Raw genomic sequence first — 27683 nt, 5'->3', positions numbered from 1 at the left:
GACCTCGAAACCCGTCCCCACCGAGCCTCCCCCAAAGGTTCCCACATACGAATACTTACGGACTTCGTACTATATCTCTTCTCGCTCTCTAGCCTTCCTCCCTCTATCTCCTCTGGTCATATCTTCCCTCTCCCTTTCTGCACGCGCTAGGAAATCTACTATTACCCTAATCGATGGTGATCACTTGCGTTACCCTAGCTGGAATCGTCATGTTACTCGTGTATATCTATGTTGCGCTCGCGAGTTACAATACGGGATATTTGACTTTGGGGATGAATAGTGTAGAGACGATTATTGATGGGGCGGCTAATGTGTGTTTGGTTGATGGGAGGGGTATGGCGGCTGCGAGTCATGCTAGCCATGAGGAGAATTTGAGGGAAAAGGAGAGGGAACGGAGGAGGGGGAAGGAGAGGGAGAGGGAAAAGGGAGTGGGGTATTTGGGTGGTGCGAAGGAGCGAGAAAGGGAAAAGGGAGTTTATACTGTGGGAGGGAAAGAAGCGGATGTGAGAGCGTGGAAAAAAGTTTGGAGTCGAGGAACTGATGCAGTTATGGATGTACCTTTAGGTGGAGTATGTGAGATTTTATATGGAGATGGAAGGGAAGATCGTGAATTAGACAATGATGATGATGATTACTATTGACTTAATAAAGAAAGAGAACGAAAATGAAAGGAAGATTTATATAATATATACCCCCACATGTTATAATTTATATGTAAATAAAATAACGAATACCCAAGAAACTTAATCCATGAAAATCCATATTCAAACTCATAAATTCTGACGCCTGATCTAACCCAACTCAAATCTGATATTCATCTTTCATTTTCATCATAAAAGCCGTCACTTGTACATAGATGACACTCTCCCCAATACAACGTAATAAAAACTTAAGAAAATAGGTATCTCCATTCCAATATTAATACAAAATCGACCCTCTCTACCCTTCTACATACCCCAAACCAAATCAAACCGCTTGCTTCCGAGCTTCATAAACTAGCTTAGCTAGTTATACCATATCGCCTACTCATCAACCGAATTTTCCATTCATCCATCCATCCAGCCATCCACCATACCCACCCCTCCCTTCCATCATCCCCCTTTCCTTCCTGTCATTTCCGTTCTCCGTCCTCCGACCCATTTTCCCTCTTTCCCCATCACATCATCCAATCATCTCCCATCCCTAAGTCGCCACCTCCAAACCCACCACCAACTTCCAGTCCCATCAACAAACCCAAAGAAAGTAGAAAAAAAGCCGAAATCCAAATTCCAAACCCCTTTAAAACACAAACATAAAACATAAAACATAAAACATAAAACATAAAACATAAAACATAAAACATAAAACATAAAATGTCACACTCAAGAATACTGGGTAAAGTATCTTGTATTAGAAAATACTAAGCTAAGGAGAAAAGAAGAAGGAAAACAAGAGTAGAGAGTTTTCCTATGATTAAATACAAACGGGGCATGCCACGTGACCCGGAGGTGTGAGGCGTCACATAAAACATAAAACATAAAACATAAAACATAAAACATAAAACATAAAACATAAAACATAAAACATAAAGCATAAAACATAAAACATAAAACATAAAACATCCTTCTCAAAAAAGACTAAAATCTTCCCCATTACACAATACAAAGGGGAAAAAAAAAGACGGCGGTAATAATAATCTAAACTGTTAAAGTGAATGGTTCCTGCGTAGCACGTGCACAGGGCACTAGTCCTGTTAGGGCTAGATTGAGAAGCTCTCTTACAGAGAGCTTCGCACTTCCGTAGAACTTAGAAGAGAGATTAACCTACTAGACCAATATTACCTCAGTTCTGCCCTATCAGCTTCCCACTATTCCCTGTGTGAGGTCATTCCTTTTAACATAAACTAAGATTAGAAGAATATCATCTCATCCATCTCATCTCCATCTAAACATCATACATCCAAATACATACCTACCTGCCTACCTACTTATCTAGATAATATTTTCTAGATACCATTTTCTATATAGCATTTCGAATATAATCTTCCCTTCCTCCCTTCCTAGATTATTTATCACCCAGCCCGCCCCTATTCATCCATCAATCCATCCACCCGTGCATCAAAGTAAGAATACATACATACATATAAACTCAACTATAAACTCCAATCAAGTGCTGTCTTGCAGGCTCAGCCTCCAAGTATTTATTTAACATGAACATATGTATATATGTATGTAGTAGGCATGATACTACTAGATACTTAGATGGTAATCTTACCAAAAAAATGCAGGTTAATAGATAAAGACTTCCTCCATAGTACCTATTGAAGTGTAACATGCACTCTTCATTCACATTCAACACCGTCACCATCACTCCATTCACCTATCATTCATCCTACCATATCCATATAGAATATGTATATGCAATGCGTTCCATCTCAAAAAAAATCGAGAAAATTAGAAAAAAAAAAAAAATTGAATATGGGTATAATCAGACATTTAGCGGGCAAAAACCTTTACGACGCCATCACCTCCACCACTAACGATCCATCTTCCATCTTGACTCCATACGACTGAACATACACCTTCGCCACGCATTAGTCGATGACTTGTCATTTCTTGTGTACAGCTACGTGTGTCTAAAGACCAAAATCGTAAACTAGCATCATGACCGGCCGAGACAAGTTCATGACCATCAGGGGATAATGAGAGAGCAGAAATAGCTGCTGGGTGAGCAAGCATGTTGTATGTGCATTGACCTAGATTAATTAGTGATTAATCTTCTACAATAATGAAGAGTAACTTACCGCTATTAGCATCATAAAATCTAATAAAGCGATCCTCATGTCCACTGATTATGACACCTTCAACACCACCACTCGTACCTGTAGCTCCACCAACAACATTTTCATCTTCTGACATTCCGCGATTAGAATCAGAGCTCAAGGAACTATCAAGACCAGTAGTAGTTGCAACTATGGCATTAACTCCAGTTGATTGTGTACCATTATATGTTTCCAAACTTGCCATGGAAGCAACCTCCTCACCAGTTCGTGTATCGTATACTAACACAGCTGCATCGGAATAAGATACGACGAAAGATTCACCTGAAGTGGCTAATGGTGTTATACAAGTAGGGGATGCTGTGCTATTAGGCCTGGTTATCGAATGAATTAATGTATAATGGAAAGGCGAGGTTGAGGCGACGCTTGGTTGAGGAGATGATGGAAACGCTGAACCAGATGACATGGAGTTACCTCGAACTCGGCCACCTCTACGGCTGCCGGCACCTGAAGGTGATACGAGTTGTGGAGGTGCGCTAACAGACCATACTTTAACAGTGCCATCTGCAGCACCACTTGCTAAGATAATCCGATCTGGTCCACCAAAAGCATTATTTTGACCAAATATGGTTCCAGTTGTACCGGGAAGTACACATACTGTCCATACTGCATCTGTATGACCATCGAGGGTTGCCTTGGGATCTACTCGACCTCTCTCCCATACTCTTACAGTAGCGTCTTGGCCACCGGAAAATATCCATCCATCACCTTGAGCACGTCCACCACTAGCAAAGTTTTGCGATGGAGACCAAGCGGTTAAGCACATGACAGCTCCGGCATGACCACGATGAGTAAAGTAACTTTGAATATCCAAATCATTGGCGCTAACATGAAATGTACCCTGGTCTTCATAACGAGCGGGTATAATCCATCTTTTGATAGTACCATCGTCGCCTGATGTACATAACTCTGGTTCTCCGGGGCTTCCACCTCCAGTAAATATAACTGAGCGAACTGCATCTAGATGGCCCCTAAGACCGAATCGAACCTTGAAGCTACCACTATCTGGTCTTTGTGTTGGGTTCAATGAAAGTTCATGTTCGCCACTCTTTCTCCGTGATAAAGATGTTTTCCTCCGATGTGAGCCTGGACCACGAATGGGTGATTTTGGTGGATCTTGCGCTGGTGGGAATACATCGGTATCTGGTCTTTGGGTCGAAATCTTTATTTCTTGTTCGGTAAACTGAGCTGGTTCATTAAAGTCCCATCCATCAGAATCCGAAGCTGACTTCTGTACTGTTTCACCTGTCTCAACGGGTCGTCCATAAGAATCGTAAGAATGGTTAAGTTTCGTCAAAGGTTCTTCTGAAACCTGAGCTTTCTCAGGAGATCTAAATTGCGAAGACCATTCTGGTTGAGTAGGTTGTGGTAAAGGTTGTTGATCTGCTAAAAATCTTGGCGCTGGATTATCAGGGTTTTGAACCGAAAGTTTAGTTGGGGCTGGAACTGGTGGTGGATTATGGTTAGGTGTCGGAGAAGGCGCTGGGGGAGGTCGTGATAGTTCTGGTATTCTCATAGGCTTGGATCTAGAGTAAAGCTGCTGCATATCGTCGAGGTTTTGCTGTTGAGCTTGATTGACTCCAAAGGGTAGAATCTCTTCAGGTGGTGGAGGAGCTTCTCGAGGTGGCAAAGGATTTGGTGGTGATACCAAGAGGTAAGTGAGTTCTCCTTGAGATTTATCCATGAAATCTTTCATGCCAGATTTTTCGGATTGAATTGCTTTTTTCGCGTCGTTCTCCCCTTCAACTTCGAGAAATGAGTTATGTGCCTCTCTTCCAGCTGCTAAATCTATTAGTTTCCAATAATCGTAAAATTCCAATTGACTTACGACGTGGATCCTTATCCTTATTCTCCTTCTTTCCCGACACTGGAGCCGTGGCACCAGATTTGATCGCCTTTAATTGTGCTTCTCGTTCCTTGGCTGCCCTCTCTAACATGGTAAGGAATTTCTTCAAGCTATCATTCGACCCTTCAAGTTTTCTAGTGTGCCCCTCTAACTTCGCTATCCTACTTTTCATTTCCTGTCTTTCGATCTCCCACGCATTTCGATCTCTCTCGTGTCGATGCCATTCAGTTTGTAAGAATCGCATTACACCTGAAAACCAGTTAATGGAGTCAAAGGAACACAACAACTGGGCGCATACCTTGCAGAGTATATTCTGTGCCTTGCGGCTGATTTGTTTGATTTCCTCCATCACCAACATTACCACCTCCATTATTTTGACCTCCACCACCACCACCCAAACCAGATAGAGACTGCCAGGCCATCTCGTTCCCCAGGCCCAGGCCAGTCCCTCTTTTATAACCTAAAACCCGCCTTGTGCGCTAAGATCGCACCTAAACTCGAGGGCACGATGAGCATTTGTTAATCGTCGCAGGCGCAAGATAAGTCGAGTGGTCGCCAAAGACAACGAGGCCTTAAATTTTTCCAGCAAACTACCAATGCTCAATTGAACATATTCGCGCAAACAAGATTTGTTTAAGATAAATGAAGTATAACAGAGACCAGGAGGTAACAAATTTATAAATCTTTAAAAACTCTTTATGATGCTTCTGTACAAGATCGTCGCGGGAGTGCAACGTGGGACATTAAAATCATAAGAGGAACTGAAGAAGGGCGTCTCTTACCCAAATAGAGCTTCCAACCAAGCCAACTATTCTAAATCCTGTCGTCAGGCCGCTTTTAAGGCCAAAAATGATTTGCTTGGGCTTGGGTTTGGGGTTATTGTTTATTTTAAGGTATGGATGATGCCGGCTTTAACTTAAAATGGTCATAGCTCCCATCTGATGTTTCTTTTGTTGATATTTGTACCTGGATGATTCTGTGTAGAGTGAATGGCCTGGTATTGTTTACCCCTTTCTCGTAGATGTAAATAAGAGAGAAATACTATAATAGCAAATCTATAATATAAGTATACCGAGGACTAATATAGGATTAATATATATAGAGCTATACATAACCAATATGTACCCTTCTACTATCAACCATTTTGCTATCTTAATAACCCAATGAACACCTAGCATCCAAACAATACTCATCAAAAGGGGGTCTGTGGAGATACGCTAATGGATTGACGATCTATGTAAGGGAGCGTATTTCTTCAAGCGCAGCGACCTTGAGGGATTTGTACTTGTCCCATCAATGCATCATAGGGAAAGAGATGAAGTGTAAATGTGCATCTCTATCATGCAGAGAAGATATGGAATTAAGAGTATGATTGAAGTTGTGGACCAGTATGTACACCCGAGTATTATATACATTCTCCGGAAGTCTCAGAATCCCAACCTAATCATCATGATCATAAATGTCCTCTCCAAACTCCAATCACGTTCATAAACCCCCCAATGCCTCTAATCTATACATCCATATCCCAATCCCCATACCCCATACCCCATACCAACACCTTCCCTTAAAATTCCAACTCCTCAACCTCCATCCCACACTCTACACAACTCTTCACACTCATTCCATCCTCATTTTCTACCGTCTGACCCCATTCATGTTCATGTTTCCCATTACTGATCGCATCACCAAACTTTCCACCTTTACCATCACCCGCCAAACCTCTCCTATACGCTTCGGTTCTCGTCTTCTTCTTTAATTCTTTCAATTTATTCTTGAACTTTTCCTCTTTCCTCTTCTTCTTTTCCGTTTCTCTTTTCTCAAACTCTGCGTCTAATGCTTCTGCGCTTCCCCACTTCGTGTTAAATGCATATTCCTCAACTTGATAGCGTAAGAATAACATCATATCGTGCCAATGCGATTTATGTGGATTGGGCTTATTGAGATGTGGTAAGAGTTCACCATCTTTCAACTCCGCTACATAGAGTATTAGCTCAAGTCTATCATCATGTATAATCATGAAAACTCACGATCCGTAATAAGATAATCCTCCTTCGCCTCCGTTTTAGTTAACAAACTATATTTCTCTGGAAACTTTTCCTTGCACAAATTACAAACCATACACTTGAAAACCTCATCCCACACAAAATCGATCTCCACACTCCCACACTCCCTACACTTTTTATCGCCCCTCCCTAGCACACTCAATCCTGGCTCAAAAGGCCCCTCTTTCCTGTTTCTTAACCCTTTCAAAAACTGATGTCTCTCCCATTCCTTCAATGTCATATGTGCTGGTTTCTCCCCTTCTTTCGGTGCATGTAAAGCCTTATTCCACGGATCATCTTCCGCAGCTAAAAATCCACCTTTTGTATCTGTCATCTTACTAAAGTCATGATCAACATATTTCCGGAACTTCCGCGCCGCCTGTGGTGCGGTGTCATCGGTTCGGGAATCTTTGGTAGATTGTCGCGCATCGCGAGAAGTGGCTGGGATGGACGAAGCTGAGATAGAGGAGTGAGTGCGCTTTTGACCCGCGAGGGTTATATCTGGGGTGGCGATAAAGCCCGAGGGAGTGCGATTGGTATTGTTTGAAGAGAGAGCATTTTCACGAGCTATAGATTGTTCGCGGAGGGCTTTGGCCTTAAGTCTATTTTCTTCCTGATGAAAGAGATTAATAAATGAGGTTTAATTTGTCTTCATGGGTTGCCTTGAACTAACTATTCTTCTTTTGACTTCTGGTGTTGTTGGTGGTATGACTTGAGATCTAGTTCTTGCAGTCCGCGGTGGAGTATTTAGTCTCTCCATAATGTCAGATTATGCAGAGTATGTTGGAAGTGAAATTGTTGAAGTTTTATAAATTTATATAACAAGGCTGAAGCCAGAAAGTGGCAATAGGTCTCAATTCAGCCTCGGTGATTTTGTCTACGCTAAGGCTGAAATCGTCTATACCTATCTTCAAACAAATGATGCAGAAACTAAGTATGGTTGGAAAAACTATATTGGTAATGTAAACAATGTTTTGATAGGAGAAAGTGCAGAAAGTAGTCATGGAATTAAAGGGTCGTCTCCATCTTCTCGTCTCTATGATACAAAGGAGACATAAAATCTCTTGCCCCATCCATCTCCCAATTTTACCCCATATCCTTAGATTTTAAGGTCCAAATCCCAATCCCCTGATTCCCCATTCCTTGAAAACATCATATCGTGTATGTCTGACGCCCGGGCATCTATTCGTCCTTGACACCTCCACGACCTGCCTTCTCAGCTGCCTCAATAGTCTTCTTATCCTGTGTTGGGGAAGCTCCTCCTTGAAGGCTGCTCATCAAACCAGCTGGTGCCTTGAATGGTCTCTTCAAATCTCCAGAAGCTGGTTGCCCGAAAAGATGGATCTTGACCTCATTGCCTTCGAGTGCGCCCTTAAGTGGAATGATAGATTGGATCATGAGAGGATTGGTGTATTTAAAGTACAAGTGCATAACGGCCATCATTCCAACACCCATCAATTGTGCCTTGTATAGCGCTTTCATTTGATCGCTATCGTATTTGTGAACGGTAGTGGTGACGAGCTTTGGCTCTTCGGCGGAACCCATTTGAGGTTGCTCGACGTACTTAAGAGTAGTCATATCTAGGTCAACAATTAGCATCTATGGGAGCACCCACAGTAAACTAGGCTACCTACCCTTCTTCTTGTTGATCAAGTATTGGGTATAAGCGTAAATGCCAGCGATGAGGACGTTTGACAGGATATAAATCCCACGAACAATCATCAAAACGTTAGGGTCCTCAAGAGGAACACGCTTGGAGACTTGCATCATCCCGAGGATGATGACCAGGTTGGTTCTAATCAAAAGTCGTCAGTAACAAAGAGGTGAGGGTAGTTTCCAGTAATTTTATCATACACTTGAGGACTGAGAGCCATTTTGTCTGTTTGCAAGTAATGAAGGAGTAAGTGCTTTAGAAGATGGTAATTGACTGCGACCAAATGATACTTCAAAGGGGAGAATGGATAATGGATAAATGGAATTGTTGGGCTTTGGGTGGACTTTATGTTGTGAAGTCTTTGAGAAATTGACAGATCCCAGGAAATAATTTTGAAGAGTGGATAGAAGAAAATCGTCACCATTAGAAGCGGCGGCCCTAAGAAATACACCGTTCCGCGTTGGAGCTTGCCTAACAAAGTCTAATAAAGCCCTAGACAAAAAGCGGCTGAGGACAGATTTAATTTTATGTTTCATTATCTTTCCCCGCCATTATCAACAATTCTGTTCTATCAAGCAATCTATCCATCATCCACAACCACTAGCTACTACCAGTACTTATCAGAGTAGAATTACCTAGGGTTATTATCACGAGATTGAAAACATATGCAAGGAGTAAGTCTCATAAAGGCATGTTCCCTTTTCATTCATTGCTACCGGAAGGATATAATGCATTCTTCGTGAGAATGAACCAGCTTGGATATATTCAGGCAACTACTATACAGAACACGTTACTTTTATGATGCCTCTATGACTCAAGTGAGTCTTAAATCTAGAGCGAGTCTTTTAGTAGCTTCATCGCCCGAAATCTATCCTCCGTCTCTTCTCTATCCCAAACCTGCCCGCATCGTCTTGAATTCCTTGGTGTACTAGATTTTTGTGAATATAGACCTAGACATGTTGTCGCTCCCGCCGCCTTCTCCTGCTCTTGTTTTGAAGCTTCTACCTCAAGCGTTTGAATCAAATTATGCGTCGAGGCTGAATGTGGCGAAGGATGATGCTGAATTCCGTCTGCCGCTCGCTTTTGCACGGCGGGCTTCCTTTTTGGACGGTTATGATATTCCGAGATGTCTACGAGGTCAATCAGTTCTGAATTTTCCGTTTTGATACTCATTGCACCCTCATCAATCTGCGGTATACCCCAAGTGGATGTACCGTTGGATTGAAACTCTCGCAGCTTTTTTGTCGCCTTTACTCTGGACTTTGTTATGGGTATCTCCGTGGCCGTTTGAATAGTTTAGTATCGTTTGTGTTGTGGTCAAAGCCATACCAATATTGTGCTTCGATTGTAATGGGATACATGATTCAGGGGGGGGTATAATTGATATCACATACTCTCGCGCTCCCCGGCTCGTCGTATGCCGCATTCAAACTTGAACTCTTTGGCAAACGCCCTAGATAGGGCTGGATCGAGAGGTTTTGGGGAGATCGGCTGTACACGAGGAACTGGATTCGATGCAAGGGGATAATTTCCGGTGCCCGGTGCCCGTGCGACCTTAATAGACGTAGGGCTTGCTTTGGAGACCTCCTGGTCCTAGTGTTGTTCGTGGCAAGCATGCAGTGTCATCGAGGTACGTCGAAACCAGGCCAAACACGTTCCTAGATGCGCTTCAACGGGATATGGTTACTGAGGGCAAGAAAGCAAACACTGACATTTCTCATTAGTGACAGGGAGAGCAGATCTTTTGCACACAACCTGGTATTTGTCGAATTTTATCGCGGAGAGGATTAAAAGCCCTCAAGTCCTTGGAACGAGGTCGATATCGTAGGCACCTTTGCCACATTGGAACTGAGTCGACCCTCTCGTAAAAAGCGTCGCTGGAACCACGCTTAGGGTTGATGATACTGAACTCTTGTGGATTGATCATATTTTTTAAACGATCGTTATACTATTGAGCTGTTTGGGAAGGAAATCGAGGTAAATGACCTTTTTAAATGTATCGCATAATCATCAGTCTATTGTTTAGTTGACTCCTGTTAAGCTTATTAACCAGTCATTGGTAGGTAATTTGGGAAATGTTCTTTTATTACTGTAAAGTTACAGTCATCACACTGATTGATGTTAAATTTGAAACGAATTTTTCTCTACATCTGAACTAGTTGAGCTATGACTAATTTTGAAGAGGATAATTTCGCAGGCCTTGAGCCCAGGCAGCAGGATGTATATGAAGTTGTGGAACAAAATTCACTTGTTTTCTCATGGATGCCGTTCTGATGAGCATGGTCCGCAGAAATCCCCTGACGCAACAAAGTTAAAGTTATGCTGATGGAGAATGAATGCCATTTATCCCCAATAGAACAAAATCAAACCATTTACGTAAGACGATTTTGACTCCGATGCTTCGATGGAGGACCGGGTTGAAGGCCTTTCGCTTGCCTTTTCCTGGATGCCGTCGCTTTTGGAGGTGGTCCAGGCAATTTCCGGACAATACCTTTAGGACCAAGGCTATCATTATCAGCAAACTACCTAGAACAAACTATCTTGAACTTACACAAATCGAGGCTGCACTCTAGCATGTATACATGCTTCAAAGATATCCTTCGGGAGGGGATCACCTCGATTGTTAGCCACCAACCAATTGTTACACAAAGTTCGAAAAATCTCCACATCGGCATCCCAAAAATCCAATCTGTACCAAGGTTCTTTTCTATCGGTTAAATAAATCACACTAGCATTGAAGAAACATTCTGCTTGTGCTCTTGATATATTCACCTGCACCGGAGTATCTGGAGCTGCTAAATTCGTGGACCATCCGGTACTAAGCATTCGGAGAATCGCATGATATGGAGTAGGCAATTTTCCATTCTTCTGACGAATTCTATTTTGTTAGTCACAGACGTTATGTTATGGCACGTAATCCTAGGGGCTTACTGAAATAGTTCCTTGCGCTCGGTACAGTTTAAGAGAAATTCTCTCCATTCATCAGCGCTTAAATCTATTCCGCCGTTTCTACGTATATATTGATGGAGGGTATGTTCTGGCATTCTGAATTTCATCGTATCAATAGCCAATTCCCTCTTTTGATTGATTAAATAGCTTTTGATCTCATCATAGCGTGAGCAAAAAGGTACTTCTTCATTGTCTTCGTCTTCCTCATCTTCGTCCTCCTCGTCCTCGTCTTCGTAATCGTCATCCTCATTGTCATCAGGTGGCGGTGATAGTGGCCAGCCTGCGACTGGAAAACTACTTTCTAAATTCCCATGAGCAATCAATGCATCTCTGATTTGATATGCGCGTTGCTTATACGAGTTGCGTAACCATTGTGCAATATTTTGCATTTGATTCATAGGTCCTACTCCCATGAAATCTCCATCTATATTCTCGAATCCAACAGAGGGAGGTGCAGGAGGTTGACCATCTAGTCTATTGATGGTTCTTTTTCCGAATATTTTTGGAATTTGTGTGCTTCTAGCTCCGAATCTATGTTTATAAGTTAATAAACTAAGAATTTACGGTCTACAAGCAATTACTCACACCATTTTGTATGTACTCCACCATGTTTGGTTTTGGATATCTATAAAATAACTTAAAGTTATTGGCCATACATGTGAAACCAAATAGTCTCGTGGTTTCCTGATAAGGATCAGCGGATTCGTTGTTAATGACTCCGTTATTGATTTGTCAAATTCGCCGCTGTGTTAATTAGCTTTTGGATCACGGAATCGAAGTGCAACTTAGTTCCTACAGGTAAAATCCCATCGGCGGAATACCGCGACATGGTACACTTTCCTCTCGCAAGAAATCTTGGGCGATTCCACCAAATACCTGTCCAATATATCAGTTGATTGTGGATCGAACGAAATCGGAGGTTGAGCGGATTGGTCATACAAAACTTTCCATTGAAAAACCTCTATCCTCAATCAGCAAATCGACATAACGGAGAATCTAGTTGGAGATAGTACATACAGTTCAGAAGTTCTTTCATGCTCAAACCAGGGTTCTAACTTCAACCCAACCACATCCGCACCGTCAACTCGAACACCCCATTTCCGTAGACATTCCCAAAAAGCATGCTATACTCACAATCAGCACATCTTCCACTCAAAATCTACAACAAAACTTACACAAAGCTCATGAAGTAAAGTCCCCGCAAATCTATACAAAACAATCAACCTCTCCGCCTCTGTAATCTTCTCATTAAACAACGGTTCTAAAATCTCAAAAGCCATCGAAATCCCAATTCCCCTCTGGGTAACTACATCCAGCGATCCACTTGTATTCGCAAATTCAAACTCATCAGGTAATCCCGATTTAGTATCCGTATGTCCACTACTCAAATCCAACGTCACATCATCCCTAAATCTTTCAAGCATCCCTTGAACACGTCTGCGCTCGGATTCCTGCGCAGATATGTGGGGGGGTCTAAGTTTGAATTTTCGATATCCTTTTTTCCCCTGTAGTTCTGCAGGTAAATCGATTCCGTCTATTTCTTCCATTTCTCCGAGGAATAATGCATCGAACCTGCCCGATTCGATTAGCTTTTTATCTCTCTTATTAGTACAACAGTAACAGAAACATCTCACCAAGGCCAAGTATACAAATTTGCCAAAAACATCGTCGTTAATTGTAAAGCTGGCACCATCAAATTCCAAACTGTATCATTTTCCCACTATCATCTCAGATTATCAGCATACATATATCCCGCAATCCCCTCAGGACTCCTTCTTACAGCATCCCAATAACCCTCCCGTCCATTCCCAAGCGGATATCTAGCCAATTGCGCGGGTAATTTTCGTCTCCATTTCGTCCTTTGTATGATGGGATGAATAGGACAAGTTAATTTTCCCGCAGCCTTAGCTTTAGAATACGGAGCAAACGCATCATGAAGATGGATTTCTTGCGTAGTAAAACCTAACTTTACCTTAGTTTCCAATCTATCTCAGATTTTTAAATCGCGCTTCGATTGGGATAAAGGAGGAGAAGAAAAACTTACCCCCGAATCTGTCCGCCTGATACCATTTTAAATCCTGGTGGGCTTTATGTTTGTAGTAGTTATCATATGGTGGTGGTGTAATGGGTGTAATACCACTTTTTAGTAGCCCGGGAAGTCGTTTTAGGGGTTTGTGTTCTGTGCCTGTGGGATGTGTGTGCGATTCTGCGAGGTACGTGTATATTGATGCTTCAGCAGCCATTTTGTATTGCGGTTACTTCTTGGGATTTTAAGGGTGAGCAGATAGATAAGATTAAAATATCATGATTTTTCATGTATTTCCTTCGATGAACTCCTGATTGGTGATAAGTAAATTTCATTGTTAGATTAAGTGAGATTCGAATGTAGTAAAGTTTTTGTCTTTCTACTATTTTACGTCCTTTGTTGTGCATAATTATATCTAGGGAGATTCTTTACTAGTTAATTTTCTTTATGTATTTTGAAAGCTATTTATTCTTTATACATTGCTTTAACTTGAAATTCTAGATTTGTCTTGATGAGTACTCTTATCCTCAGTCACACACACGAAATTGTACAAGTTAGGCCGAACACAAACGCATCTTCTATATCGCAGGTAAATATTATTTTGAGGTGTCTAACTGCAGAATATCTCTGATCGTCTGATTCATAAATAACTAGTAAGACAATATTGATGAAAATACAACGAACTATGATATGAAATCCAAAGAAAGTAGATGTAGATAATTTTACCGCCGAGCAGGTAAAGGTCATGCACCGTAAGAAATCCGTGACATCGATCAAAAATGTGATTCATGAAGAAAGAAGGAAAGAGACTAATTATACAAAACATAAATTATGAAAGTTTAATATGAAGATAAAAGATACATAAAACATCATTTTCCCAAAATTGTGATTTGAATTCGGGTAATGATTCTGTGTGAACGAAGTGAATGACTTCAATTCAATTACTACTGTAATAAAGAACTAAGCGAACGCGAAAGAGACTAGCTCTTTTAGTAAGTCTATATAAGACTTACTACTTTCAATATGTAGCTAGCTCTTTAGACAGAATACAATTAGACATACAGGACCTACGTAATCCGTGGGTGCTACGTCTTCCGTATCCTTCTCGTACCAACAGATTCAATAGCAGTCCGAGATTCGGTGACCTTGCCGAAAAGAATCTCTAGGATGCCTGGAGCGTATCTCATCGGCCCCGATCCGGAGAACAAGCCGTAGTACATTTCAGCTAACTAGCTAATGGCTAGTCAGTACGTTGGAACGGTGTTCAAGCTAATGAAGATGCTAGAGCTAGGAATAGACTTAGTTTGAAGCTTTTGGAGAGAAAAAAAAAACTTAGTCTATGATGCCATATACCACAGCATTTTAGATATTGCAATCACGCCAAATATCATTTATACGTGATAAATTTTTTCACCAGCACATGTGAGTAAGACACCCAGAGAGGAATATTTGGGCGAAGAAGCTCTCGTGTCCTATGATCGATGATCGATGAACGATGAACGATGAACGATGAACGATGAACGATGAACGATGAACGATGAACGATGTCCAAAATCATGCTTCGACGAAGGAAATTACAAACAGCGCAAGAAAATCGACATGACCCGAGTCAAGCTCAAGACGAAAGTCAATTCGTAAGACTAGTCCCAATAGACCTGGTGAAAAGAAAATGACACCGTGCCTACATCTGAATGCAGAGAAGAAATCGAAATCGAAATCGCAACCGAGGAGAACTAACTAAACCTCTAAACAACCCAAACGACAGACTAAAAATAATCCACGCAAATTTAGCTAAACTAGCATATCTACTAAAACTTCTTCGCACTAAACATAGAATCTACTTGTCATGACCCCACAACTATACTGAATACATCAAGACTAAACGTTCTTTAGCAACAACTTGATTGCCCGCGTAATAAATAGTAGGATAGCAAGAGTCGATCGCTAATATACAAGTTTGTACATGAGTACTGATTCCCAAAGTACACATGTTTCATGAAATTTCCCACCTTGAATATTTGGTTCGTTCTTTCGTTCATCATATTTTATTTCTACTGTGACAAAGTTTTCGATCTTCTTGACTTTACTACTAGTTTAGTTATATCCACTTGATCTCAATATAGTATCTCCTTCTTAACCTCATTACTCATCATATATCCATATTCTCGCTGTGTTAATTTGATCCTCTGATCTCATTACCCATCTTCACACACCACCTTCAGTATAATAACCCGTTCTTTATCTTGTCATACTTCTTTCATCCCAATCAGACTTCTAATACATCGATCTGATCCCTCAACCTTAAAACTTCCACAATACTTCATATCCAAGTCATTTGCTCACAACATTTCAAAATGACATGCACATCCGAATGCAAACTCCTAGCGAAAATATGGTGCTCAGCAACACCAAAAACACCTCTCCTCAAAGAACTTCATACTGCATGTCTAACCTACCTCGAATCAACGAGACTATATCGAGAACCCAAAGTCTGGCCAATACCCCATCCAACCACAAACATCCAGCAACTACCAAGCGAGATACAAAGCCTGATCATAGAAAACCTGACACCAGTGGATCAAGGCAGACTACGAATCACCAACCATTTTTACCACGCCACGATCCCACGTCCCACAGTAACTCATCAAGATCTCCTTACTGCCGAACAGCAAGACTATGAGAAGAAAAATCGCTTATTAGCATGCGGGATATGCTGTCGGCTGCGACATATTACCAATTTTGGAAATGTGCAAATAACAGGAAGAAGAGGTCGGAAAGGACCACAGAGCCACAAACGTTTCTGTTTAGATTGTGGAGTTAAAAAGTTGTTTTATCGTCCTAATGGGTATGTTTATGTAGGAAAAAACCGGATAAGGGTTTGTCCTGAACATGAGAGGTTCGAATGCACAGATCGCTCTCTGTCAGAGAAAAATAAGGGTTCTTGGGACGGAGCTAGTTGGCGGGAGCAAATAAATTTGTCCTATTCGAAATTGCTCTCACCGAAGGATGTAAAGATAAGGAGGGCTCTGGCAGAGGAAGAATCACAAGAGAAGCTTAAGGAGATGGTAAAATGGTTGTACTGATACCGAGGGAGCTTGGGGGAGATCGATAAATGCTCGTATCAAATTGAAGATCGCTTTCACAGAGCTAGAAGAGGACCAAATTTGGTGACAAAAGTGTATTGACGAGCCAAACGACCATACCAGATTGAGACTACTTTTCCAGCTACATATCATGCCAGAAACCACAACTGCGGAAAATCCTGGGGAAAATCCCAAAGAACAATGATCGACAAACCCAACTGAAGCTACGGAAACAGCTTTGAGACAAGATACTGAAGTTTTATCGTGATAATTTATGACAAGGAGTACTTCTCGATCTGGTTACCAGGACACAAATAATATCATCATGACGAGGAAGAATCTTTGATAGAACTACCAAAAACAAGAACTCATCGCCGTTTCTCGCATTGTGGGCGAGCCCCAAGTATGAATTATTGTTCCAACGTTAATTGTGTACTCCATTTTTGCGCCACAATAGCTTATGGACAATAATCAAACTGAGCTACGTGCGTCCATACATTAGGAAAAAAAAAGAGAAAGAATTACTCCCGCCATGATCTCCTCAAGCATATTGCATTCTGAATTGCATTGCCTCTTTCAGCTCATTATCTCGAGTCCTAAAAAGCACTGGAAGCTCAAAAACCAGTGAAATTTCTGTTTAAATTCCTGAGAGTACGAATATTTCTCCTTGATTTTGTCTCTTTGCGGAAAACAAAAACTTTTGGAGTTTCCTCGAGAAGATATTGGAGCTTTGATGTGAAAGGAAGGCGGAAACAGGATTTGACTCGACAACTTTGGATTCAATTTCTTCGAGAAGCCTAGAGGAGGGTAGAAAAGAAGTGAAGGCATAAGGAAGGAAAAGAGATACGACTCGTGATAGGATTGGTGAAGCACATATCTCGAAGACATTGTGAAGGATGAAGGTGGAGTCGTATGTTGAGGGATCTCCAAGTTACCTCTCTCCAGCAAAGATATGAGCGACATAAAACCATGCATCCCAAAGAGGTCTTAACAATCGATTCACGACAAACCAAGTCTTCTGATACAAATGTTAGAATTGCATCTTACTCGCAAATCAAGTTATTCTCGCACTCTGCCTATCCTCCACTAACAGATCACGGTACATCGAACGATCTATTCATCCCATCCCGTCCCTCCTAGAATAACAATCATCACCAAAACATCTTAAACAACCTTCTCCACCACTTCTCCAAAAACAAGTAAAGGTTGCACCGAGCTAAAATTGGGTACATCACTCATAATAGCTGGTGCCTCCACAGCTCCCTTAGCCCAAGCTTCCTTACTCTCGAACCAGATAAGTGCTTGCCTATTAAAAATTCATCAGCCAATATCCCAATTTACCTTTACCCACAACAGCCTTCACGTCTCCTGAAGCAGTGATTGCACAGAAAAAATGAAGAAATTCCGAGATCAAAACGGCAAGCAAAGCCTGAGAAAATACATACACAGAATACCCTGTACTCTCATCCAACTTTGTAACGCTCCAATTTTTCAACCCATGGGCACCCCATTTCTCTTGTACGAGTGGCATATGTGTCTTCATGTAGTAATCCAAATCGAAAGTTGAGGTTTCGGTTTTGGGGTACATGACGGTGACGATGAAGGACATTTTGGCGGTTTAGTTTCTTTTGTGTGATAGAACGTAAATGTGTTGGAAATGCGAGTTGAATCTTTTAGTTGTAGATGGGTGACGTTGTTTGAAAGGTTTGAAGTTGGGAAATAGAAGAAAGGAAAAGAGGGGTGTGGTGTGGGTATGGGTGTTGACAGCACGCACGGCCAAAGAACCCCACAAACGGCACACGGCGGAGTATGGTTATACCGACAACGGACCTTTGCTAGATCCTATCACCGTTTCCTCTTACCAAGTGCGATTTAGGAAGGATTGTACACCGGATAGCCCGACGATAATCAAATGTTGTGTGTGGTGGATAAAGGGTTAGTTCTATGCAGTGTGATGATCTGTGGATTCGGGGTTGGTGTTCATGGGTGGGATGTTAGGATAACATCACGTGATTGGAAAATGGAATGTGGAACAGGATGAGATGGGATGACTAGGGATCATCTGGCTTCTCAACTGAATGAGAAAAGTCTTCTCAATTTACGAACTTGTTGATTCCGGCCTTCTGAAGAGGTCAATCTTGGGACTTTGTCGTTTAAATAGAAAATAAAATTCCAATATGAATGCCTAACCAATAACCTTAGTTACCTCCTTGCAACATGTGTAATGTATCTCTCTACCATGTAAAAACACAGTCCTACAAGGTCATTCAACACTCAATATCATGCTCTATCTCTCCATCACGTCTGGCTACATAAACATTCTGCAAATCTATTCCATCCCAACCCCGCTGTACCATTCTCCGCCCAAAAGAATTTCTATCCAATCCCACTCCAAGAGAAGTCAAATCTTCATTATTATTTAAAGCTTGTGGCTCATCTGATCGCGAATAATCCGATTCATATCCTGAAAGACGTGGCGTTATTCTATTCCGGCATTGAGTGTCTAGATATAATTAATTCTCAGACCAAACGAAATGAAAAAGGGTGATTCATACTACCCATACCATATTTTGCCATATCCATAATTTTCAAATTCCGATAATCTCTCAGACTCGCAGACTAGGTCTCATTCATGAAGTTTTCACTGTTGTTCGGTGTAGGTTGTGTCATTGCCTTGAAAGGGTAGGTAGAGAAAGATGTTCTTGGAATTTCCTTCCTTTTCTGTTTCCATGGTAGCCAGGAAAGCGAGAAAATTGTTGTTGGTTTCTCGCTACTGTTGATGGTTCTCTTCCGATGACGTCGTAACCACCATGATAGAAATGCGAAGATCAAGATTAAAGCGACTCCGCTAGTGGCGGCCCAGACGACAAGTTTGGTATTCGTAGTTGTGTCGGGAGGAAGAGTGGTGCTGGTGTCAGAAAGTAGCAATGTGGAACTAGCTGCTTGGTAACTTGGAGATGCGGAATCAAGATGGCTCGAACTGGTAACTGTTCTGGCTGTGGATGAAGACATGGAATCTGAGGGATATGTAGAATCTGATAAGCTGTAGGGAACCGTATACACCGAGATTCGGACAGCTGTGAATGTCAATACCGATGTTACAGTTACTATGCTTGATCCAGCTGTCATGGAAATGCCGTTGTTGTCAGTATTGCTGAGGTGAGTTGATGATACGTTCAATAGCACAGTTCCAGTGGGCCGAGGTATACCAGATGTCGACAAATAAGAAAGTGACGCCAACATAGTTACATTTCCCGATGTTGTATCGGTCGAGGATTTTTGCGCTGAGTAGGCGGGATCATTCCAACGTGTGGTCCTTGATGATCCTTTGTGTGCCGATGACGGAGACAAATCACTGCTAAAGACTTCAGGTGTATTCGTCATTGAAATCGTAGTGAGTAGAAGTAGCCACCGGAAAAGCAGCTATCGGCAGAGTAGTGTTGAACGATCCGGTAGAGTCCAAAGCAGTGGTAATAGCCTTGAAAGCCGCAGGATGTAGCTGGGATTGAGGGCAATGCGTAGCATTTGCTGAACATGGATTGACATCACAACAACCTTGAAACGAAGGATTATGACTTGCACATATCCACCAACTTCCAGAAGAACAATACACGTTTGGATAATAAGAGCCAAGGCTAAGAGATGCTTCTTGTCCTGTAAGTCCAAGTCCTAGCCCAGCTGCTCGGAGGTCAGCTACTGGGCAGCCTTTACTGTTGCACGGGTTGCTCGTGCAGCATCCAAGGAAACTTGGTGTTTGAGCTTTACAGGTATACCTATTATTTATGATTCAGTGCTGGTGTAAAAATGATAGATAAGGAACGCACCACTAGAAATGCATGTGGTTAGTACAGTCTATTGGAGAAGTGAAGCGGATTTAAGGGATAAAATAGCCCACAAAAATTCTAGGAGTGGGTATAAAAATAAAGGATATGATTGTACTTACGAGACCACCTAAAGGACAAGAACCCATAGTATTGTTTGCCATATCACCAGAATTTGAATCGGGTAGGGCGAGTTGTTTAGATGAACTCTCTTGTATCTGCAGTTAGAATAAAAATGAAGACAGAGCTGGAAGATACTATTAAAGGGCAGCTTGATTTTCAGGAAGCTTCTCATCAAATAAATGTTTGAGAAAGATATAGAAGTCGATTGGGCCAATAATAGGTTGCCAAATTTGTGAATGGAAAGAGAATACCACAAGAGACTTATTCACCCTGTTTGGATATGATGCCATTCAAATATTCGGTAATCTACTTAGAACACCGTAATAAATACTAAAATAAATGTTGGGTGAATAATAACGTAGTTGTATGATTTCCTGGAAGCAGATCCGAAACGAATAGACAGTGGAATCAAAGAAACTCCCTCACTTCCCCGAAAATGTCCCAGCAGGCCTTAAATCAAGACTCAAGGCTGCGATGCTCGGCAAATTTCTTCTGAAGTATCTGGCATCTCCGCTGCCACTGGTAGAGAAGCAAATTGTCGTTGCTGGAGGGGTGGAGATTCCACTTCATTCAAAATGGTCGAGTCAATCTCATGGTAATTAGAGAGCTCTGGGGAGTGAGGTGCTGATTGGTATGGTGGAGCAGGACTGTGAGGTGGTGAAGATGGTGTATGGGACATCGGACGATAATCTACTGAATAATTAGCATACACGAAATCTTTCTATTTCGAAGGAGTCAAAATTACCTTTTGGAAGAACTTTACCATCTGGAGGACTGGCTCCATAAACAAAGGATGGCGGAGTTCCTTTAGCCATAAAAATGTCTTGTGAGGCTTGATAATATGGTTCAATTAATCCTGCCGACGGAGCTCTCTTTCTTCGTCGTTGAAAGCAAAAAATTCCCAGCAGGACAATTAGCATAACAACGACTCCACCTAAAGCACTTCCTACAATTGCTGCGATGGGTAATTTTGACTCTGAATCATGTCCAATCGGATCTGATATCGCGCTCACTGTGGGTGATGCTTGAGATGATGCAGGTTGTGCCGTGGAACTGGGGCTAATAATGGGGTTTGTTGTTGAAGATGAAGTCGAAGATGAAGAGATGGAAAGAGATGAGGTGGAAGAAGAAAATGATGGAAATGATGATGTCAGGGAAGATGAAATAGAAAAAGTATCAGAGTCAATCATGACTTGAACGGTTTTAAATGCCGCAGCGTAGAGTCTTTCCTTGGGACAACCGTTGTCTTGACATGGATTAAAACCATCGCTAGTATCACAGCAACCTTGAAAAGACGGAGATTGCTCAGAACAAGTGAACCAAACTCCTCCGTTTAGGCAAGCCGAATTTTGGTAGTATGATCCATCATTACTGGGAGCATCGGGGCCACCTGCTGTTCCCATTCCTGCAGCCGTGAGGTTGTTCTCTGGGCAACCAATTCCATTGCATGGATCACTCAAGCAGCATCCAAAAAATGTTGGTGATTGAACTACGCATGTATACCTGAAAGCAAAAATGAGTTAGTGGCAGCTAGAACTCCACGGAGAGGATAAGACATACCACTTACCACCTTGAGGGCAAGATCCCATAGGGGTCGTTTCAGACATCTCGATTGACTTTGATCAATAAATGTCGGATGATTGAAATATTTCAACAAATATATCTTAAATGGATAAAATCAGAGTCTCAAGTTGATACAAATTTCCATATATTGAGCAGAGATGTGAAGGAGATGAATATGAATAGTCTGGAGACGAGATATCTGGGAAGTCTTGTCCCACAAGTCTGTTATAAAGGGCATGAAGGATAATAGTGGCTTTTAAGACTACTAATAACGGCACCAAGACTTTGGTATTCTACTAATTTATTAGGAAGATGTTCTACCAGTGGGTAGTACCGAGAACTCCATGTGTGAGCAAGAGTGATGGGTAGTACAAAAAACTGTAGCTTGCACTGCCATTATCCGTTATGATGTTTGTGTTTTGCATTTGCTGGCAGAACCTCGCCACCCCAAGTCCGAAAGAAGAAACTTGCAGACAATGCAACAAACACGATGATCACACCCGAAAGAAATAAGTGTTAATTAGTCTTTATTCGATGCTAGACACATTCAAGATGATTTTTATGGTGGATGATTCTAGTGGCCTCATAAATAGAAGGACGTTTGATAATGAATACTTCCTTTTGATATTCTAAATGCTCGGCATGTAGTTTGCTGTAATACCACAAACTCGGTCTAACCAAGTCAAAGAAAATATGGAGAACAACTGTTTAAAGCTCGAAAATATTGAAGGCTAAATTTATGTGATCAGGCTGTGGGGTTGATTCTTGACTGGCTCCTCAAAACATGCTTAATTGATCATAATTATTTGGAGAGCTGCAAGCACATGGCGTAGCTCACAATTTCCGGGAGATATTCCATACTAGCCCTGCCAAATTGATACTTCAATTCCCGTTTGGCCTTCATATTTCCAACAATTTTTGAAAGAAAGCGATTGGGTCTGCCTTGCCCCGCAGACTATGTGGTACCTGGTCCTCATCGAGGTGGTATGATTATACCGGTGATCCCGATTGACACAACTTGAAAGTAGTTTGTCTCTCTAGGCCAAAATCAACCTAATAATAGCAGTATACCAGATTTGTGAGTTATGAATATGCAGAGGACGATCAAGCCTGACCGAAAGAGTTTGCGGTAGTAGTCACGGTCGACGTTGCTCCAGCTCTTTCAATTCCGAGTTGCAAGTACACAATGACCACTAGGTAAATTGAAGCTGTTCATCCAATCACAAAATCAACTCGAGATAAGGTTAGAAGAAATGAGAACGATGCATAATCGACGCAGCTCAATGAGTTGCTCGTAAAATTTATTGATTAAGGTTAAAGTATCACGTTGCTTCCATGAGGGTGCCACGTGCTTTGAAGAACACTAGACTGGATTAGGTTTAGCTCTAATGTACGGCATGCGTGACATATTAAAAACACTTCAAGGTGCACAGCCTCAAGATCAAGCGCAAAAGCTACCGAGGAGATTAACTAGGCTATTTGAAACCTTGGTACAAGCGATCCATGTTTGACGTCAATTGCGAGAGCTTCTGATCTAACACATATCAAATACTCCCGGAAGAAAGGCCCTGGTCCCGGTCTTAGTCAGACTCCTTCATGTTGACCCAATTTTTGAAAGGAATACCAGCGGGCATGGAGGCTCCGCGGAGACGGAGATTGTGGCGGAGTTGTCATTCACGTGTGCGGATTTAACGAGAGTATATCTTCCTCCCTATAGAAATTGGTGTTTACTTTTCATAGAACTCATAATTTCAGTGTTATACCTCGCGTTTCTATCTTTTTAAAATCGAAGTGGATGAAACAGTACTGTCCTTACCCCGGTACCACGTGAATCATTAGCTATCACAACTTCAAGCAACATCTCAAGTGGCCAGTCTTCATCATGAGTGTCTCCGAGCTCATAAATTCTATCAATGCCGCTACTGGCAAAGCTAGTGAATTGAATGAAGAAGATAGAGGGAGGCTTTTTAGTGCTTGTGGAAAACTTCAATCAAGCTTGGAGGGTCCTAGGGATAAGTTGATGAAAATGATCTTTTCCGTAAGTGTTATATTTCTACACTCGAATTGCTTCTAACGTATACCTAGTCACTTGAACCTTTGGCACTTAGGCTCGCTGTCGATATGGAAATTTTCGATACAGCAGCTACTTTATCTGCGGCCGGCAAAGAAATCAGAGCTGAGGATCTAGCTGTTCCGAAAGATGCTGATACTTTGCTTGTTGGCGAGTTCCACGTTGCTAGTATTAAAAATATCAAAAGACTAACTTTTCTCCCAGTTCGAGTTATGAGGCTCCTTGTTGGAATGGGTTTCTTTGTCGAAACGGCTAGAGAAACCTACAAACCAGCACCACTAGCAAGCGCTTTTGTCACATCCTCTACATACGGCCAGGCAATAATCCATTTGTATGTCCCATAATTTACAAGTATCTTCTTTGCATCTAACCATCGCCTAGCACAACCCAAAACGAAGTAGTAACCTCTCTCCCAACATACTTCGCCAAAACTGGCTACAAGAATCCCAATGATGCATTCAATGGCCCATTCCAATTTGCTCGACAAACAGAACTCCACTGTTTTGATTGGATAGCTACTCAGCCCCGTCTTCAAAATGCTTTCAATACCGTCATGACTATCCCACGTAATATTGGTCGTACAGCATGGTACAAATACTTTCCCGTTGCAGAGAAGCTCGTTGCAGAATCCCCTACGGATCCACTTATTATTGATATCGGAGGAGGCATTGGACATGATTTGATACGTTTCAAGGAAGCAAATCCAGACATCCAGGGAAGACTCATCGTGCAAGATATACCAGTTGTGATTTCTGGTATAGCACCAGGCTCACTTCCTGAAGGCATTGAAGCTCAACCCCACGATTTCTTTAAACCGCAGCCGGTCCAAAACGCCAAAGCTTATTTCCTTGCCAATGTTTTACACGATTGGCCTGATAAACAAGCTTCTATTATCCTTGAACAGATTAGAGACGCAATGGGGAAGGACAGTATGTTATTGATCAATGAGAATTTGATGAAAGAAGAGAATGTTTCATTTGAGAGTGCGTGTACAGATTGGACAATGATGGGTGGATTTTCGGCATTAGAAAGAACGGGGAGACAATTTAAGGAGTTAATTGAGAGTGTAGGGTTAGTATTGGTGAAGGTTTGGGGTGCACCAAATGTGGAGAATGGACCGTGGGAAGGAAGGAGATTGTTGGAAGTGGTTAAAAAGGATAAATAATTGATGATTTTCCCCTGGAGTAAATAGCGGACTTTGGAAATGTATTTGTAGATGCAAGATATCTCAACTCAATATGATGTCCCGTTCCATTCTCTGTAATTCTCCCCTATTTCATCTTCTCAGCTCATCCTGTCCCATTCCATTCGAAAGTACTTACCAAGCGAAGAGGAAGAAAGAAAGAAAGATTCTTTGCAGTGAATCTACGAGGTACTGCATATGACTAATTACAACCACATATCTCAACAACGCTGTTGCACATCCACAAAATTCATACAGCTTCCAATTCATGCTTCATTCACTAGAAAAAGATCAAGTTGACATATTAGTGGTCAGAGATTTTATGCCATAATTTTCTTGAAGCTTATGACAGTTTTCAAGGAAAATATGGTAGCAATATGGTATTAGCTTAATAAGAGCTACTCAAATTCTAGTGACCAGACATTCGCAAGGCCATTTCAAAGTTTTGTTGCATATCTATAAACTTGTATTGCTATAAAAGAAAGGTATACAGCTGCGAAAATGATATCTACTCGCTATCACAGTACCTAGTTACTACCTAGTTGACTTTGAATAGCCAGCGGAGTACGATATTATATTTGTGGCAAGTCCTTTTTGAATAGTTGTTAGATATCGCTTTCATGAAACACCTTGAAGGTTTCCAATAATCCAGACTAGCATACTAGATTGAGCTTTCAGTATCTAAATTGATCAACTGCATTTGAGGCATTTACTACCACAAATAAATTCCTGTTTTTTTTGTCACTTTCTACGAGAAAAATTCACTGTTGTAAGATTATCTTCAAGTTCTCACGTATGGCTTTCCTTCTCGGATTCTAACGAGAGAAAAATTCATAATCTATTCATAAATGCTGGAGAAAGCAGGATGTCTAACAAGAAGTAGAGTATAGGGATGTGGGAGAATAGCACTAATGATGGATGAGGTGATTTGGAGTCATCATGGTGGTTCGATACCAACAGAGTGAATCAAATCATTTTCTAAATCCAAAATAATCAATATAAATAACTTCAAAATTTCACAGCCATTATTTTCTTTTTTTAAATCATTCTTCCAGAGATCTAATTCTATTTTAGTCTCGGGTTCGATGAATTTCTATGACAAGTGAACAAGAACATTAACTCAAACTTCATAATGATATATCATGTGCGCTAAACATTTACGTACATATTGACTGTGTATCCATTAAACAACAGTCATGCTCTAATATGCCGCTGTAAGATTCATTTTAAATCTTACTACGAATCGAAATATCCAGACCAGCCCAACATAACATGTTAATATTGGGCAGTCATTGTCTCTCCGGTGAAATGACAAGGAAATCCTACAAAAGCACTCCTCAGAAATTAACAACTAAAATGTATGTATATTCATATACCAGAAGTCATCTTATAGAATATATAACTGAATCATTCCTCTAGACCAGCTTTAACCAATTATTAAATAAACCGCAACAAATCCCCACCTGCATAAGACAATGTCGCCTGGAATTGGAATGACAGCTGTTGATCTCTCATCTTCCACTTCTCTTCTCCTTCTCTGAAATCTCAAAATCCCAATACCTCAACAAGAAAAAACAACTCCATCAACAAAAAACCCATGTGTCAAAACTTCGGGAACTAGTGTAATAAATGCACCAATATTACCTAGGTAGCTATGAGATATCTTTATACTTTATATCTATCCTCCACGAATATACTGTATACCCATTTTCACCCAGATGATTGCGAAAATACATACGGTGATCTGGTATATAGGAATGAAAGTGAGGGAGGAATGATCTTTGTCAATCTTGCTATGAAGAGGAAATGTATATGGTAAAGTAATGGCTGAGCTGGGTGGGGGTAGTGTGGTTGACGATAATGGTTGTATCTTGAAGTAGGCATTTTTTGGTCTAGGACGCGGAGGCAGTGTTCAATTATAAGATTTATAGGAATTTTTGAAGTTTGGAAAATAATCTTATATGCGGGGATTTTATGTTATGGTTGAATCATTCCGCAGAGCCTATAGGCAGGAGTTTGGGATACTTGAGTAGTAGCACATGCAGCTCTCAATCTTCTTCACTCTCGAGCTTCCTCTGAAGTAATTCGACAAACTCCATAACTTAAACATACAACAGCCAAAGCATACAACATTCAAAACACAACACGAAAGCGTTAACACCCACCACATCCCACAACACAAATCAAACCCTCACCTCCCAGAGCAAAAAGAAGCATCACACACCACTAGATCTCATCACCCAAGTATTCCACACACCAGACTCACCAGCATTAGCAACCATCGACCATTACTCACCACAAAAAAGGTCGCCTCTACAAACGCCAGCCCAGAAAATTCCACGATTGGATTGCGATTAAAAATCCCCGACTTAGTATATCATCACATCGTCACAAATAGAGAAGAAGATCTAACAACTCATGTCATGTAATATATAAAGGATACTAAGCCACCAAAATGCTCCCAGCCCAACCAAAATCCAAAAAGTCGAAGGATTGTATTCAGA

General features: G+C 41.3%; 12 protein-coding genes across 12 annotated transcripts in view; 4 read left to right on the top strand and 8 right to left on the bottom strand.

Annotated features, from left to right (window-relative positions):
• Positions 1–335: 335 nt before the first annotated feature.
• SS1G_02037 (hypothetical protein) lies at positions 336–641 on the top strand (the record flags this gene model as incomplete). The annotated part of the gene is made up of 1 exon (XM_001597791.1): positions 336–641. One exon carries the CDS (start codon positions 336–338, stop codon positions 639–641), a length of 306 nt encoding a protein of 101 aa, XP_001597841.1.
• Positions 642–2474: 1833 nt separating this feature from the next.
• On the bottom strand, positions 2475–5086 carry SS1G_02036 (hypothetical protein; the record flags this gene model as incomplete). Its single annotated transcript, XM_001597790.1, has 4 exons — positions 2475–2734; positions 2783–4600; positions 4647–4913; positions 4963–5086. 4 exons carry the CDS (start codon positions 5084–5086, stop codon positions 2475–2477), a joined length of 2469 nt encoding a protein of 822 aa, XP_001597840.1.
• Positions 5087–6228: 1142 nt separating this feature from the next.
• SS1G_02035 (hypothetical protein) lies at positions 6229–7466 on the bottom strand (the record flags this gene model as incomplete). Its single annotated transcript, XM_001597789.1, has 3 exons — positions 6229–6638; positions 6692–7319; positions 7380–7466. The coding sequence occupies 3 exons, from the start codon at positions 7464–7466 to the stop codon at positions 6229–6231; spliced, it is 1125 nt and encodes a 374-aa protein (XP_001597839.1).
• A 422-nt stretch (positions 7467–7888) lies between these two features.
• Positions 7889–8580, bottom strand: SS1G_02034 (inorganic phosphate transporter; the record flags this gene model as incomplete). The annotated part of the gene is made up of 3 exons (XM_001597788.1): positions 7889–8286; positions 8341–8501; positions 8561–8580. 3 exons carry the CDS (start codon positions 8578–8580, stop codon positions 7889–7891), a joined length of 579 nt encoding a protein of 192 aa, XP_001597838.1.
• A 611-nt stretch (positions 8581–9191) lies between these two features.
• Positions 9192–10287, bottom strand: SS1G_02033 (predicted protein; the record flags this gene model as incomplete). The annotated part of the gene is made up of 3 exons (XM_001597787.1): positions 9192–9613; positions 9755–9953; positions 10111–10287. The coding sequence occupies 3 exons, from the start codon at positions 10285–10287 to the stop codon at positions 9192–9194; spliced, it is 798 nt and encodes a 265-aa protein (XP_001597837.1).
• A 445-nt stretch (positions 10288–10732) lies between these two features.
• On the bottom strand, positions 10733–13552 carry SS1G_02032 (predicted protein; the record flags this gene model as incomplete). The annotated part of the gene is made up of 8 exons (XM_001597786.1): positions 10733–10865; positions 10912–11238; positions 11292–11840; positions 11895–11993; positions 12327–12433; positions 12620–12881; positions 13055–13271; positions 13354–13552. 8 exons carry the CDS (start codon positions 13550–13552, stop codon positions 10733–10735), a joined length of 1893 nt encoding a protein of 630 aa, XP_001597836.1.
• A 2137-nt stretch (positions 13553–15689) lies between these two features.
• Positions 15690–16418, top strand: SS1G_02031 (predicted protein; the record flags this gene model as incomplete). The annotated part of the gene is made up of 2 exons (XM_001597785.1): positions 15690–16180; positions 16355–16418. 2 exons carry the CDS (start codon positions 15690–15692, stop codon positions 16416–16418), a joined length of 555 nt encoding a protein of 184 aa, XP_001597835.1.
• A 1164-nt stretch (positions 16419–17582) lies between these two features.
• SS1G_02030 (predicted protein) lies at positions 17583–18027 on the bottom strand (the record flags this gene model as incomplete). The annotated part of the gene is made up of 2 exons (XM_001597784.1): positions 17583–17724; positions 17864–18027. The coding sequence occupies 2 exons, from the start codon at positions 18025–18027 to the stop codon at positions 17583–17585; spliced, it is 306 nt and encodes a 101-aa protein (XP_001597834.1).
• Positions 18028–19037: 1010 nt separating this feature from the next.
• SS1G_02029 (predicted protein) lies at positions 19038–19430 on the bottom strand (the record flags this gene model as incomplete). Its single annotated transcript, XM_001597783.1, has 1 exon — positions 19038–19430. The coding sequence occupies one exon, from the start codon at positions 19428–19430 to the stop codon at positions 19038–19040; it is 393 nt and encodes a 130-aa protein (XP_001597833.1).
• A 355-nt stretch (positions 19431–19785) lies between these two features.
• SS1G_02028 (predicted protein) lies at positions 19786–21969 on the bottom strand (the record flags this gene model as incomplete). Its single annotated transcript, XM_001597782.1, has 5 exons — positions 19786–20096; positions 20358–20450; positions 21011–21055; positions 21108–21865; positions 21923–21969. 5 exons carry the CDS (start codon positions 21967–21969, stop codon positions 19786–19788), a joined length of 1254 nt encoding a protein of 417 aa, XP_001597832.1.
• A 1838-nt stretch (positions 21970–23807) lies between these two features.
• Positions 23808–25161, top strand: SS1G_02027 (hypothetical protein; the record flags this gene model as incomplete). The annotated part of the gene is made up of 4 exons (XM_001597781.1): positions 23808–23963; positions 24011–24164; positions 24201–24327; positions 24378–25161. 4 exons carry the CDS (start codon positions 23808–23810, stop codon positions 25159–25161), a joined length of 1221 nt encoding a protein of 406 aa, XP_001597831.1.
• Positions 25162–27002: 1841 nt separating this feature from the next.
• SS1G_02026 (predicted protein) overlaps positions 27003–27683 on the top strand; it is a gene marked incomplete at both ends in the record, with an annotated part of 953 nt that continues 272 nt past the window's right edge. The window contains 2 exons of the mRNA XM_001597780.1: positions 27003–27055; positions 27618–27674. Coding sequence (XP_001597830.1) covers positions 27003–27055; positions 27618–27674 — 110 coding nt within the window. The remainder of the gene's footprint in view (positions 27056–27617; positions 27675–27683) is intronic.

This window comes from Sclerotinia sclerotiorum, genomic scaffold (genome assembly GCF_000146945.2).
Source record: "Sclerotinia sclerotiorum 1980 UF-70 scaffold_2 genomic scaffold, whole genome shotgun sequence".
Classification (NCBI taxonomy): Eukaryota; Fungi; Ascomycota; class Leotiomycetes; order Helotiales; family Sclerotiniaceae; genus Sclerotinia; species Sclerotinia sclerotiorum.
This window is presented reverse-complemented; position numbering and strand designations above follow the sequence as displayed.